Source organism: Bactrocera tryoni, chromosome 5 (assembly GCF_016617805.1).
Source record: "Bactrocera tryoni isolate S06 chromosome 5, CSIRO_BtryS06_freeze2, whole genome shotgun sequence".
NCBI classification, from domain to species: Eukaryota; Metazoa; Arthropoda; class Insecta; order Diptera; family Tephritidae; genus Bactrocera; species Bactrocera tryoni.
Window position 1 is genome coordinate 15,985,863 of NC_052503.1, and position 15,266 is coordinate 16,001,128.

General features: G+C 37.2%; 3 protein-coding genes across 3 annotated transcripts; all 3 read right to left on the reverse strand.

Annotated features, from left to right (window-relative positions):
- Positions 1-280: 280 nt before the first annotated feature.
- LOC120778572 (ras-related protein Rab-34) lies at positions 281-1,666 on the reverse strand. Its single transcript, XM_040110436.1, has 6 exons — positions 1,414-1,666; positions 1,251-1,352; positions 1,077-1,141; positions 876-1,009; positions 463-688; positions 281-351 (listed from the first exon to the last, which is right to left on the reverse strand). The coding sequence occupies exons 1-6, from the start codon at positions 1,635-1,637 to the stop codon at positions 281-283; spliced, it is 822 nt and encodes a 273-aa protein (XP_039966370.1). The 5' UTR covers positions 1,638-1,666.
- Positions 1,667-4,550: 2,884 nt separating this feature from the next.
- Positions 4,551-4,989, reverse strand: LOC120778573. The gene is made up of 2 exons (XM_040110437.1): positions 4,915-4,989; positions 4,551-4,838 (listed from the first exon to the last, which is right to left on the reverse strand). Exons 1-2 carry the CDS (start codon positions 4,956-4,958, stop codon positions 4,565-4,567), a joined length of 318 nt encoding a protein of 105 aa, XP_039966371.1. The 5' UTR covers positions 4,959-4,989; the 3' UTR covers positions 4,551-4,564.
- A 383-nt stretch (positions 4,990-5,372) lies between these two features.
- On the reverse strand, positions 5,373-6,925 carry LOC120777023 (dynein intermediate chain 4, axonemal-like). Its single transcript, XM_040108135.1, has 2 exons — positions 6,854-6,925; positions 5,373-6,782 (listed from the first exon to the last, which is right to left on the reverse strand). Exons 1-2 carry the CDS (start codon positions 6,923-6,925, stop codon positions 5,373-5,375), a joined length of 1,482 nt encoding a protein of 493 aa, XP_039964069.1.
- Between the last annotated feature and the right edge of the window lie 8,341 nt (positions 6,926-15,266).

A 15,266-nucleotide genomic window follows, 5' to 3' on the forward strand; every position in this document is an offset into this window, starting at 1 on the left:
TATGTATGTACATATATATAAGTTGTGAAGCGATTTAATATTTGGCAGTCAGTTCTTCGATGATGAGTTCGCAAAAATTTGTATTTACCAAATTTAAATGGCCGCTTCTGATTTGTGTGTGTAGTTGTGTTGTGATTTTTAGTCCATGAATTGTCGCCTAGCGAATACCATATGATTCCAGATGCCGTTTAAAGCAGTAAGTAAGTATAAGTTATTTACATCGTTTAATATAATATTTTCAGTTTTTATCATATTTTTTTTATCTACAAATACTTAGAAATTATGAACAAAAACATAAACTCCTTTCCTTGGCCTTCGCTGCTCTGCTATCTGCTTGGTTGCTACGAAAATCTGCAAAGAAGTTTTCATACATAAATGCATTGAGTTATTAATTTATATGAGTATTAGTTCTGAAAATCTAACGCTATAGATTTGTATAATCTTGTCATTTCTGTGACTAACCGCACTGTTTTGACTTCCGCTGTAAACGCACCGCAACGGATTTTTCCATAAAATGACGCTCAATTATCGCCTCTTTGCAGGCGGTCTCATAGGATAGCGCTGCTACACGTTGAAAGAAGTCGACTACTTTATAACCGGTTCGCGCGGAAACTGACCAATACTCGGCTTTAATGCCGTCGGCGATTTCTGCTGCCAAACGCTCCACGCGCACGAATTCTGCTCTGTTCTGCAGAGTTGAAGTGAAAAAAAAATAAAATTTTAACTAAATAGAAGCTTATAAAAACAAATAATTTCATTTAAAAAAATCGGGAATGTTGAGAATTAAGATTTTTTGGCAAATAGTTATTTTAAATTATTATTTTTTAGTGTTTTTTTTTAAATTGATATATTTTCCTTTGTATTAGTGCGCTTACCAATTTATCCGACTTGGTGCCAACCAAAAATGTCAGCGGCATTTGTATTGTATTAACAGCCAGTGCGCTTTTGAGCCATTTGGTTGCTGAATTCAGCGTTTCCGGTTTGGACATATCAAAAACGACTATAATAACTGCAATGAAAGTGTGTTAATTTAATTGTTTGTCCTTTAATTAATCTATTGTAAGCTAATTATTTACCATTAGCATTTCGATAATAGGCTTGTGCTATGCATTTGAAGCGCTCTTGGCCGGCAGTGTCCCACCTGAGCATGTTGAAAAAATTATACAATAAATTTATAAGCAAGATACAAAACTGTAGGTAAGTATAACAATAATAATAACATATTGAAAAAATAATCGTAATGTACTTACATTTCCAGCGTAAGACCCTGTCCCAAAATATTGAAATTCTCAATTTCGAAATCCACGCCAATAGTCGCCTTGTATTTCTCCGCAAACTTATCGAAGCAAAATCTAGGAGCGCAAATTTAATTAGTCAACAAAAATTCCAACAGCAAAATGCCAGATCACCTACCTGTTCACCAATGTCGTCTTGCCCACTGCCACATCGCCGATGAGTATGACTTTGCGTGGTCGCAACTTCAGTTTTGGCTGCCATTGCGACTCGAAGCGCACGGCTTTGGAAAAATCTTTCACCTCGGCAAAGGGTGAAACGGCCTCGTTGTAGGGCGCTGGAAAGGTGCGCACCAACTGCCTTTCGGGCATCAAAAGCGGCAATACGAAATGCGTTTGTGTCATTTTAATGAATTTAATGCACAATTGCAACTGCCAGCGTCAAGAATTTATGAATTCTAAGTAACGTTATGTTTAGCGTGTCTCAGCGATCGTTAGAAAACCACAAATAAGGTAATTGTTTGAACTTGAGCGAAGTGGAATGCCAAACCGCAGCATCAGCTGTGCTAAACATAAACAAATCGAGATGAATTAGACACGGTTGAGTATCGCTTATTGTCTATTTTCGAAAATTGAAGTAATTCCTGTAGTGCTGCTGATTTCTTTTACAGTAAAGTTGCTGCCGTTGTGCGCGCAGTTCTCTGGTTGACGTGTTTGTGGGTGTCGAAGCAGTGGAAATTAAAAAATGTACTTAAATCCAAGAAATTGTGTTCTAAAAGTTGGTTAATATATATATGTACTTGTACTTAAAATGTATACCTTCGCGTCGTCGCAGTGTGATAAGGCTTAGTGAAAACTCTATGAAATATAACAACAGGCTTGCGAGGTAACGATTGCCCTAAAAGCCTTAATCAAGTCAACGAAGTGGTTGTGTCGAAATTTTGTGCATAAAAAATTACTTTAAAATCGTAGTTATCGCTGAATAAATTGCTACGCAAGTGCCGTTAAACTTAACTTTTTTGTATTTGTCAATGAAAGTGTTTGTGTTTACATAAAATCAAGGCTTTGAAAGCCTTTGAGCTAAAAGCGGCGATGTTTTTGAAATCACAAATAAGAAAGAGTAAAGAGTGCGACAATTATACAATAAAGAGTATATTTTAGAGGTTAGAGTTTTGGAATGACACAAAAATATTTAAAAATGAAAGGTCATAATACTGATTAACTTAAAGGTCAAAACTTTGAAGTGTTTAAAAAAAATAAAATTATTTAAAAACAAAATAAATAAGTAATACTCAAAATAGTGTCTTAAGAAAAAATAAAAAATTAAATATAGTATGTACTATATATATTTTTACTATCCTTATAACAATTTGTATTAGTTTGACACTAATAACTTTTTTCTTTTACAAAAATAGTTTAAAATAAAATATTATAATACTACAAACAGTGAATTTTGTCAAATTAATTAAATAATTGTTTTCGTTAAAATATATTTTTTCATTGCTATTGTTAGTTACATTTTATTTCTATTGTGTATATACTTACGGACGGACGGACAGTTGTTTGGTCATGGCTAAATCGACTCAGCTGGTAACTATGATAATTTTTATATGTATTTATAGGGTATCCGATATATTCTTCTGGCTCTTATAAATTTCGTGGCAAACTTAATACTATATATTGGGTAGTCGAAAAAGTCTTTTCGTATTTTGTCAATAGATGTCGTTGCAGTCGTATATATCTCCAGTGCTACCTACCATATTGTGTCATACCATACAGTGTTGGAAAGGTGAGATTTTAAGCTTCATTTAACAAAAAAAAAAATTTTGGGGAAGTTGAAAAAAAGTTAAAGCTGTTCAAAAATTAGTGAAAATAATGAAGAAATTCGCTATGTTTTGAATTTTTTTAATAAAAAAGCGAAGAATGCCACTCACGCCACCAAGGAAATTTGTGAAGTTTACGGAGACGATGCTGTATCCAGAGAACGTATATTATAGAGAAGGTTCACGACGCCGAGAATTTAGGGATATTTCAATTTTGGGATATTACCTGTTTTGGATGGGTGCATTTCACCACAGAAAATTACTAGCGCATTTCACCATTTAACATCAGGGGCACGACAATATTTCTCCTTCTTAGCTAGCTGTGGTGAAATGCACCCATCGCATTTTGTTAGCTTTTGCCAGTTCACACGCTTGTCCGCTGTTGGACCTTCTCTATAATATACTTACGTTCTCTGCTGTATCAATTCGTCTAGCACAACAATGGTTCGCTCGCTTCCGTTTTGGAAATTTTGATGTGAAGGATGCATCTCGCTCTGGCCGACCTATCTTTGTAAAAGTCGATGAAATTATGGAAAAGATTGAGCAGGACCGTGACATAAGCAGCTATGACGTCGCTAAAGAACTTAACATTCATCTTCAAATGGTTCTGAATCATTTAAAAGAGGCTGCATACAAAAAGAAGCTCGATGTTTGGGTATCACATGAATTGTCTGTGCAAAACTAAATAGACCGAATTAACATCTGCGATTCTTTGCTGAAAGGAAATGAAATCGAACCATTTCTGAAGCGATTGGTAACGATTGGAGATGAAAAGTGGATGATATACGACAATAATGTGTGAAAAATGTTATGGTCCAAGCGCGGTCAAGCTCAATCAAAATAGTCGCAAAGCCAGGATTGACGCGTCGAAAGGTTATGTTGAGTGTTTGGTGGGATTGGAAAGGAACCGTCCACTATGAGTTGCTTCAGCCTGTTCAAACGATTGATTATACATTTTACTGTCAACAACTGAAAAGATTGAAGCAAGCAATCTTAAAAAATCTCACTGATCAACAAAAAAGGTTTCGTCTTTCATCAGGACAACGCTAGACCACACACACATCTTTGATGACTCGGCATAGACTGAGAGAGCTTGGCTGGGAAGTTTTGAAGCATCTACCATGTAGCATGACCTTGCACCATCGCACTACCACTAGTTTCGGTCAATGCAGAACTCCCTAAGTGGAGTAAAGTTGGCATCAAAAGAAGCCTGTGAAAATTACTTGTCCCAGTTTTTCGCCAAGAAACCAGAAAAGTTTTACACTAATGGAATAGCGGAAAAATGGCAAAAAGTGATCGACCAAAATGGTACATATTTAGTTCATTAAAGTTTATTATAAAAAAAAAAATAATTTGAAGTTTCATTAGAAATACGAAAAGACTTTTTCGACTTTAGTTTCAGTTATAAAAAAGTAGCTCCTCAAAATAGTACTAAACTTTATTATTTTATATTACATTTTTATAAATCCAACTCAATGCCTAAGTATCTCATATGTCATGTGTTAAAATTTAATTTTCATCACTTAAATTTGTATCCTTTTGTATTTTCTTCCGCATTCTACGACGTTTCTTCGGCTGATATCTAACATGCTCGGCATAACCAAAGAAACCGAGGCTTTTCACCTTATGCGTCATCTCCTTATCATTGGATATGAGATTGTAGATTGCTTTCACCAATTGATCATATTGATAGTAGGCGGGAAAGGGCATGTCTTCGAAGGCGAGCATAAGAACATTACCAGCTTCATTGCCAACTGCTAACGAGCGACCGCAAAGTGATAATCTGTAGAAAATTATAGTTAAAAATTTTAAAGTTCATGCAAGCAACGTGAATACACTTTTTGCCAGTAGTCATTTACCTGCAGCTCGTATAATGCGCGCCATTTATGCTAGTCGATGACATCGGCTTCAGCACGCTTTGTTTAATATCCCAAATATCCACGGAGTTGCGACACAATGAAATAATTATTGTGGAATGCGTGCGACTCCAGTAGGCGCAGTGTATGGGACCCTCATGATGTTTTAGTGTGATTATTGGCTCGAAAATGCCATCTAACCAAATATTTATGGACCTGGAAATGTGTTTATAACAGTTTTTCTGGGATCTACATGAAATATATTAAACACAAATTTAATTTTGAAAACTAAATTGAAGCAATTTAATAGCCAAAATACCGTCGAGCATTTGATATAAACTGGGGAATGCCGTTCGTTACTAGGAAACCCATGGAACCCATAGTCAACAACTCTATCATCCATAATATTCGCTTTGTAGTAGGTTTTTGCTTTCAAAACTAATTTTCTTTAAAATAATCACTCACCAATCATTGCCGCAGGTCAAAGAGAGCTTCGGCGACCATGGTGAGAAATCCATTGCGTTCGCACCTGCCTCCTGCACTTGCAGTACCGTTAAATACTGTTGCGGATAATGAGTTGAGCACTTGTATAGGCAACCCTCCTCTGTGAGCACATAATACAAATCATCCTGTGTGGGACTCAAGCAGAGATTTAAACCCTGCGGATGACGATTGGCCTGCAGCAGCTCATAGCTACGCTCCACTCGTATACCTTCCGGCTGCGCTTCAATGCGATTCAACAAAAGCAGCTTATTCGCCAGCAATTGTGGACTATTAATAATGCTGTACTTGGTTACAGACCCGTCACGTGACAGCGCTAAAAACGGTTCAATGGTGTACCGGGCGCCTACCAATTCGCTACGTGAGATCCATTTTATGGCGACAATCGGTTCACAGTTGTGCAAGGTGCGACGATCGGTCACTGCAATGGCGGCGGATTCAAGTTTCGTTATATCCAGCACCTCGATGGTGCCATCCGATAAGCCGATAGCCAATAATTGTGGACTGTGCAGCGAGAACTCGACCGTCATAACGGGTAATTGATATTTGTAGTATCTCTCCGGATTGACGGGATTTTTAATGGACCAAATACAAACACAGCCATCTGAATTTGCATTGTCATCCCGAAAGTTGTAGACACCGTAAGCCACAGCAAGTATATCGCCGTTGCGTGGACACCAGCTGAGATCAGCGACCGCTTTCTTCATGTTGCCGGCCAGTGCCTGTGGCAATTCAAAACGCCAAAGCAATTCAGCACGATAACGGTAGCGCACCTCCGCTGCCAGCGGATCTGGCAGACGCATATTACGAAAGCGTCGTTGTTGTTGCTCGAAAACATTGCCAGCTAAGACGCGCATGGTCAACATGAGCGCCAAACGGAAACTCGCCTGTCGATTAATATCGATAAATGTATCTTTGCCCTCCACTTTGTAAGTGGTGATCTCCATTTTCTTGTGCTCATCAATGGCAACACTTTTCGTTGTTGTCTGCAGGTCCTTGTACGTGTCGAACATCTCAAAGTTCGACACATAAGAGGCGATATTATCCGTGCGTATGTGTTCGGTATTCACATCGCGACTTTTATAGAGCACGCCGGCAGTTTGCGCCTCTGCGCTGATGGTACGACGTCGTCTGCCCTGCGCGGAGGTTAAATACTCGTAGCGCTCATTGTCCGCTGCGACTGCCTTGCCTTCGTCTGTGTCGGCCAAGACGGTCAGGCTGCGCTGTTCGTAGAGCAGTATTTCATTGGTCTTCCGAAGTGTTACTTTAATGTGTTGCGGCTGTTGTTTGGGCGAGCCCACCAAGGAGCGACCGCAGTGTAGTGTTGTCGGAAAGGCTTTGAAGTTATCCAGCTGCTTACTTACTGTAATCTAAGTAGGAAAATTTTGCTTCTACAAATAAAACTGGAAATTAATAAATTTTTATTATTTATCAAACCTACACCTCTTTGAATATCCGCCAGCGTCACACGCATTGGGTCCATTTTTATTGCGGCGCTCGTAGTTGTGGCCATTGCAATATGGGATTAAAACTATAACCTCACTTTTTTATTATTTACAATTTATTTTTATACTTTCAGCTTATGAAAAACCACGAAAATGGCTGAGTAAACGCAATAACATATTATCGCAACAATTCTTGGTTGCTGGGCGATGGAATAACAGCGCTAAGGTGATTTCTGGCAGCGGCTTGGGGTAAGTGCCTACCATTATTACTACTTCAGCATGAAAGTTACTAGATACATGTGCCAGCTTTAGGATATTTGAAAATTTGAGTGGTTCGACATATATGTAAGCTTTGTCTCCTTTGGGGAATAAATTCTTAAAGGTCCAGTCTTTAAGAATGTGCAAAAAAAAAAAGATTTTTCCAAAATTCTAGACTAGAATACCCTCTTAAGAGTACAAGAAAAGTATGCTCAAAAATATTGGAAAACTTTAGTACACCTGATCAAATATGACCCGGACTGACAAAAAGAAAACATTTTAACGTATTTCATTTTGAGGTTATACTAACTTAGCTCCAGAAGATGATACACATTCATTTAATTTTCATTATTATAACAACCGAACCTCACCAATATTTTCCTTCAAAAGAACTAAGTATAAGACATAAGTGGTTACATGGGTCTCCTCGGGTAAAAAACAGACTTTTCTCAACAATTTTTTACCAAATATTTTGATACAATTTTTTATTGTTACAAACATACACTATTAACAAAGAAATTCTGAAATTTTTGAAAAAAAGGAAATACTTTAAACTCGGCCATTGTGACGCCATTTCCGGTGACCCCTCGGAAAGAAGATGGGCCCGCGTTGGCAGGATAACTTCTTATAGGATCATCTAAAGTGAAAAATACGTGTTTTAGTCAAAACCTTAACTTAGAACTTCGACGAAGGAAAAAAAAACTGAACTTTTTTTACAAAAAAATTAAAACTTCAGTGAAAATTTCGTAAATTAATAATTGCATCTCAAGGATCTGTGTAAAATTCCATGAAAATCGGTTGAGTAGTTTTCAAGAAATCTTTCTAACCGACTTCAAAAACACAGTTTCGAGAAAAACGAGTTTAAAGACGGCGCACTTAGCCTAGCTAGCTTTCAATGCACAAGTTCTCAAGGGACAATATACTACAGGTGTTGTAGAATTTAAGAAGACAAAAAAATTAGACTTTTTAAAACCCGTAAGCCCATGTAGTGGGCTTAACATACTTAACATTTACAGACTTGTTTTTGTAGATTGTTTATTAGCCATGGAGCAGAGTGACCTATAGAGCATTCTACTTTAACAATGAACATTTGGGTATATCTAATCATAATCTTAGCTTTCTAGTAGTTCGGAAATTTTGTAGCTAAGTTTTACTCTAAAAGAACTTTTAGTTTTAGAACTACCAGTCAATTTCACGAAACAGTTTTCAATCTTTCTTAATTTGAATATTATTCAAACTAAGCCTAAAAAGGGCGATTTTGGAAAATAAAAAAAACTACTGTTTCTCTATTGATGAAACTTACCAGTGTACCGGTGTCAATTGTGTTGGTTGGTAACTTGTGTCATTTATTTCTTTCCGAAATTTAAAAAAAGTTGAGTGTCACCTCAAATTTTGCTCGTTCTTTGGCCCGTCAAAATTGGATTTCTTTCAGAAACTCCTAACTGTGACTCATCAAATGTTGTCATCGTTCATGCCTCTGCACCATATAGCAGGACGGGGATGATGAGTCAATTCCCTACTTAGTCCGAAGTAGTATCTGTTAGCAAGAGTTATTCTGCGTTGGATTTCGAGGCTTACGTTATTGTGTTAATGATGTTGCAAAGATAGACGCAATTATCTACCACTTCGAAGTTATGACTGTCAACAGTGACGTCGGGGCCAAGTCGCGACTGCGACGACGGTTTGTTTCATGACAGGAGATATTTCGTCTTACCCTCGTTCACTACCAGACCCATTTGCTTCGCTTCTTTGCCCAACCTGAAGAAATCAGAATTAACGGCGCTGTGGTTATGACCAATGATACCACGCTAGCAGTGGTACACTCATGTAGAAGATTGTACCTTCTCTATTCAGATATGCAGCTCGAATTATTTTCTCCCGGAATAGATTGAAGAAGTCGCAAGATAGAGAGTCGCCTTGTTCAAAACCTAGTTTGGTATCGAACGACTTGGATAGGTTCTTCCCGATTCTGACGAAGCTTTCGATATTGCCCAACGTCAGTTTACACAGCCGTATTAGTTTTTTGGGGATACAAAATTCAGACATAGCAGCATAATGGCAGCTCTTTCTTATTCTTTCATAAGAAGCTTTAAAATCGAAGAAGAGGTGTCGTGTGTTGATCCTCTCTCTCCTTAATATGTTCGCAGTGGTCGTCATCAAAAGGGAGTCCCAAACCCACATCACAATAATGATTTGCTTTCTACTAGGTTTAAGACCGGAAGTCGTGAGCACTCCCAAGTGTCGTGGGCACTCCCAAGTGAATGGCGCTCAGAGAACTTTCCTCACTTGCGTGATCGTCTACACATGGCTCCATCCTCCTAAAGCACTTAAGCAAATTCGAACGCTTTAAAAGATGAACTGATGGATCTTTAAAGGTATAACCTGTCGAAAGTTTTTACTGACCGGAACTCATGTTAAGTTAGTAGAAAGTCTGTTTATGAAAAATTTTTGAAACTAAGACCCTAAAATGAAGTTTTGTAAAGTAAAAAATATTTTCAAATGTGATTTCGAAATATTTCGCCTTAATTTTAGATAAAATATTTGCCGAACTTTCCTAATATTTTGCTCTTTAATTAAAGAAAATATAGTTAGCCATAGCCATTGTTTATACTTCCATAATTAATGCCTTACCACGACTACGTATTTCATTACATTAAGGTATCCGTACACTATGTAAAGTATATATGCATTAATTAAAAATTATAATCTGCACAACCTAGACGAATTCATTTCCAAGCAGCACGCGAGCAAAATCAACATTCATAACAATTTTTTTTCTTTAATTTATGCAACTTATGCAAGCATAGCTCACCTATGATTTTATGATTGTATTAATGCATATGGCATATATGTAAATACAAGGGTGGTTTGACAAATCAGTTTATTTTTTATCGAATTTCTTAAAGATTCTTTCACAACAAGACATTGAAGTCATTCATTGTAGTGCAATTTGACCAAAGTTTGCAGCCATTTGCTGATATATGTTATTATTTTCCTAGTCCGTAACTAGTTATTTCCAGCCCAGTTACCATTTGTTATAAAATAACGAATAGGTTTCGGCTATATTATATTAAATTGTAAATATTTCCTTTCTTAATATACATAGCATTATTAAATTACTACTCCGTAACTAGTTATTTTTGGACCAATTGTTAGAAACGCCAAATGGTTTCAGCTATGCGTATATTGATTATTTAAAAAGTGGAGGAGCCTCATGTTTCAAATCTTCCTCAGGCAATCCTATAATTTTTTATGAGACAGTCATGAATTCGGAAGTCTGAGTGTTTTTCCTCCAAATCTCTGTTATTCCGTATGTCGCAATATTATATTAAATTTAAAATATCTTCGCTAAAAGTGGTTTTTTTATTACTACACCTTACCTAATTATTTTCGGTCCAGTACTCAACTATTTAAGAAATAACAAATAACGGTTTCTGATTTAAGACTTGAAGCTTCTATATTTTCTTATACCTCGCATAGTCTGCATATATTGATTATATGAGATATAGAAAAATGAGGAAGCTTCAAGTTCTAAATCCTCTCAGAAAATCGGATAGTTGTTTATGAGTCATTCGGAAAAGGGTAAGCCCGGAAGTCTAAGTAGTCAAGGTCTATAGTTTTTTGGAATAATAAATACTTAAGTATATAACTATACATACATTAAATATATAAAAGTATAACAAATATTTTCTTTCAAAGTCGTTATCTTCATTTATACACCGCAACTAGTTATTTTCGGCCCAGTTGTCAATTACTTAAAAAATAACACAAAAGTGTTAGGTTGAGTGCAGTTAGTGCTCTTATTATACGTTACACCGCAACTAGTTATTTTCGGACCAGTTGACAACTGGTTAAGAAACAACACACACGTGTTAGGTTGTGTACAGTTAGAGCTTTTATTACACGTTACAATGCAACTAGTTATTTTTTGGGACCAGTTGGACCAATTCTTAATTTGGTTAAAAAATAACACACACGTGTTAGGTTGAGTGCAGTTATTGCTTTTATTACATGTTTCATGTTCAAATTTCGATTCATCATTATTAAAGCTAAAGTCGGCTGTTGGTGTTGGTGTTAGGAAGCTTTGCGCTTCGATAATTCGCGAGTTTTGTTTATGCAACTCATTACATTGCAGGTATTGCATTCGACACGCTTGCTTAGCTGCGGCCGGAGCAGTAAACGGCGAGAATGTTTGAAGCATATAGAAAATGCTGTACACATACGCGACCAACACACGTGCATACATACATATGTATGAGTGTAGATAAAAGTATGTATATCTCTGATATTTATTAGGCTAAAAATTAAAATTTGCTCTTTGCTGGCTAAAAGCGTGAGCTATGGACACTTTTTTATTTTAACGCTAATGTCTTCTTTGTTCTCATGCACGCTGGTCTGCGCGTTCCCCTCCTCGTGCGCTTTACTTTCTTCGTTGTCAGTGAAGCGTGTTGCACATTAAGTGCCATATCAGCGGCGAGCGTTGATGAATGCCAGCAGGAAACGAGTTGAAGAAGAATTGCGTTCGGGTTCAGATAGCACCGCGCCACACACACACACACGCACACACATTCATAGAGCGATTACAGCCGTGCAATATAGATCATGCTGGCGGTTGTTGGCTGGTGGCGGCGGCGTGCATTGACAGCGTTGGTGCCATATCCGCGCCACCAGCACTAGGTTGGTGTAGGAAATAGTCACATAGTCACAGCGGTAGAATTTGATAGTCTTTCCCAACAACGCTTAACTAAGAAATACAACCGAATAGTGACTTAACTGTGCAAATGTTCATTTGTCTGCTGCTCAACTTAGCATGTCCGCTTTGTATACGCTGTTATTATTCATTTTGTTGTTGTTGTGCGCTATAAAGCACTTGCAACAGGTAAATTTGTTTATCGTAATGGCTTCTTGCGCGACTTAATGAGTACATAGCATTACAAAGAATATTTACTCGAATGTGAAATTACTTAGATATCTATTTATTGAAGAAGAAGATTACTTACGCACACACACACTCATACACACAACGCTCATATGACTTGCATTGGTAATTTGTAGTTGTGAGTTGGTTAAATTTTGCAGAAAATGACTTTTATGTGTGTTTAGAGCTATAATCGAGCCTCGGCTATGACCGCGTAAGCGGTGTCTACGCCCGTAAAGAAGAAGAAACGCTATAATAGCTATATACATATAGCACACATAAATTTGCAGCTTCTTAGTTGTAGTTTACAATCTGAACTCACAATTTAATAAAAGTTATATTATTATTATAATTTTTTGTTGTTAATAAAGCGTAGAACCCAAATGGAAATTAATTTCAATATGCTTCTGATTTAATATGCCGTCGGAGGCGGCTAAAGGTATATTATGTTATAAGTATGACTAAGCATCTAGCAGAGGTTGAACTGCCTATTGTACCAGCTGATCAAATATGATCCGGACAGATCCAATTCAAGCATGCCAACGGTGAATTAAATTTTCGATTCATTTGTAATAAGCCTTGGCTGGGAGATTCGCTTTTATTCGGCCTTCTAGCTGTATATAAGCGTTTAATTGCTTCAAGGGACTTACGGCGTATTTCCCGAAGCGGATTTTGAAAACAGAAAAAAAATCACAGGGAGCTAAAATCGTCGAATACGGTGATTGAGCGATGATTTCGCTTCGTATTTTGCCAAGAAGACTACGATAATGCGTAAAATGTGAAAAAAATGCTGAAAAATCCCTGAACTTTCTGTCTACAAATGCCGTCGCTTACAACGAACAGCTTCTCGTAGACGCCTCAAAACGGTCAAATAGCATTCCTATCGACCATTAGTTCCTGTGAAACAAATTCATGATGAACCACACCACGGTAATCACACATAATGATGAGGATCGCCTTGTTCGGTTCAATTTGCAGCGCAATTCGCTAGATTGTTGGACAGCTTTGACTACATACCCACGTTTTGTCACCAGTAATGATGCGTTTGATGAATGTAGAATTCTCAGTGACGTTGATTGCTCAATCTTTTAAGTCTTTTAGTAGGAATCTAACATTAAGACAAGTTTTCGTTGACTTCACGCTTTCCATTAACCAAAATACTTGTGCAACATTTTAAACGATCTTACAGTTCTGATAGGTCTTCGCTCTCGCTTAGCACCTTCTTGGTCCAATCGAGTGCATTAACATTTTGCTCAGATATTTGACCTAACTGGGGTTGATTTGATCTTGTCTTCTGTAGAGCTTTTCAAGAGTCTAGCAGAGCTTCCTTCGCTAGTGTTGGCGATTCCGCCGCGTATGAAGGTTCTACCCACGTCACTTACCGGCGGGTTTCCACCGTAGAAGGGCCTGATGTTACTGCATTTCAATGACAAGGGTTTCATCGCCCCAAGAGCTGCACTCCCGCCTGAGACAGATCGGTTTCGACCTCCCATCACTTCCCTTGGTCACCTTCTCGTCAATATTTGTGTTTTTCTTTTTGTCCATGCAAATAGGGTCTCCAATCAAAGCCGCTATCCGTCTCCTGAAGAGGTAGTCACCTTGAGTAGTTCCAAGCTTGTCTCAGTAACGAGGTGAGGGTTGACGCACGCCCCTATGATGCTCTTATACCTTCAGAACTGACCAGAGCAAAGAAGGAAACGAACACGCCAACTGAACGACGTAAGGGAGGGGGAACATACTCTGATGCCTGCCAGGGTTTTAACGGGACGGGGGCGATTGTAACATTAACCAGTCAGATGAGTGTCATTCTATCATACTTAGGTGTCAGATAGCCGCAACCACCAGCTCAAGGTTCTACTAAAGTCCTATGCAGCTAATCCTAATCATAATCCAGTTCCAAAGCCAGAGTCGTTCAGGAGTTGAAAAGCCGTGCATGCCGCAGGTCATTTAGCGTTACAAAGGATGCACTAACTGGGTATGTACCCCCGATAACCATAAAATTGTATTTTCATATAGAGTGTATTTAGTGAATTTTGTAACTCTATTACCGTATAGTTTCGGAAGTACTTTTCTGGAAAAAATCAAGACATTTCAATATCTGCTGGAGAAAACATTGCTATAAAGAAGATTTTTGAGATAAATTCTCTGTAACTCCGTGGTAAATGGAATTGAATACACCCCGTATGGGTTTTTATTCTATACAAATTAATACTTTAATATTAGATCTAGAGTCTAGTCACTTCAGTATATACATATGTATATACAAAGTCATTTGTATCTAACAGTTATGCGGCACTGGGCGCTTTCTATTTGAAAACAGAGCTATAACATATGTATATATGTATGTGTGTTTAGATGATAATACGAATTTGAAAACATTAGATTCAACAAAGCGTAAAGTTGCGATGTCGAAACATAATGAGTGCTTAGATCTGAACCTTATGTGGGGTTGATAGGCATAGTATCCGTACATAAGTAAGTATGTATTATATATGTATGTGCATATTACATTGTATTAAGTGCAATGGTTGCTATGTACGTATATACTATATATGGTAGGTATAGGTATATATGGTAAATATTAATAAAATTGTTCATTAATGTGAATACTATATATGTATGTATGTATATATCATTAAGTGCCTTATGTATTCCTTTGTATTAATACTTTGTATATAAATGATCGTTAGAAATATAGATTGCAATTTTGCAACAAGAAAAAACGTTAGCTTCGGCTGCAAGCATTAATACCCTACACAGGTACATTTCTTATGGCACAAAAGGGTATAAATCGAGCGTTATCTGTATTTAGGTCGGTCAGTGTAAAGCAGTTATATATTATAGTCCTCCGATCTGAATAATTTTTTCGGACATTGTAGTCTTCTTTCGAAAAATAATTCGTGCCAAATTTCATGAAGATATCTTGTCAAATAGAAAAGTGTTTCATACTACATTTTTGTTGGTCAGTTTATACGGCAACTTTATGATATAGTGGTTCGATCGGAACAATATTTCGGAAATCATACTGTTGTTTTGAATAATAATCTATGTCAAATGTCGTAGATATATTTTGTCACATAAAAAATTTTTCCTTAGAAGTACACGATTTTGATCGCTCAGTTTATATGGCAGCTATATGCTACAGTGGTCCGATCAGAGTGATATAATCGAAGATTGTAGGATTGCTTTGGGGGTTTCAGTAAAGATATTTCGTCAAATAAAAAAGTTTTTAT

Coding starts and splice junctions, on each gene's coding strand:
- LOC120778572 (XM_040110436.1), bottom strand. CDS start 1,637: ATGACACAAACGCATTTCGTATTGCCGCTTTTGATGCCCGAAAGGCAG. Junction 1,353..1,413: donor AAGACGACATTGGTGAACAG/GTAGGTGATCTG, acceptor TTGCGCTCCTAG/ATTTTGCTTCGATAAGTTTG. Junction 1,142..1,250: donor CAGGGTCTTACGCTGGAAAT/GTAAGTACATTA, acceptor CAACATGCTCAG/GTGGGACACTGCCGGCCAAG.
- LOC120778573 (XM_040110437.1), bottom strand. CDS start 4,958: ATGTCATCGACTAGCATAAATGGCGCGCATTATACGAGCTGCAG. Junction 4,839..4,914: donor GCGCATTATACGAGCTGCAG/GTAAATGACTAC, acceptor AATTTTCTACAG/ATTATCACTTTGCGGTCGCT.
- LOC120777023 (XM_040108135.1), bottom strand. CDS start 6,925: ATGGCCACAACTACGAGCGCCGCAATAAAAATGGACCCAATGCGTGTG. Junction 6,783..6,853: donor TGGCGGATATTCAAAGAGGT/GTAGGTTTGATA, acceptor TTTCCTACTTAG/ATTACAGTAAGTAAGCAGCT.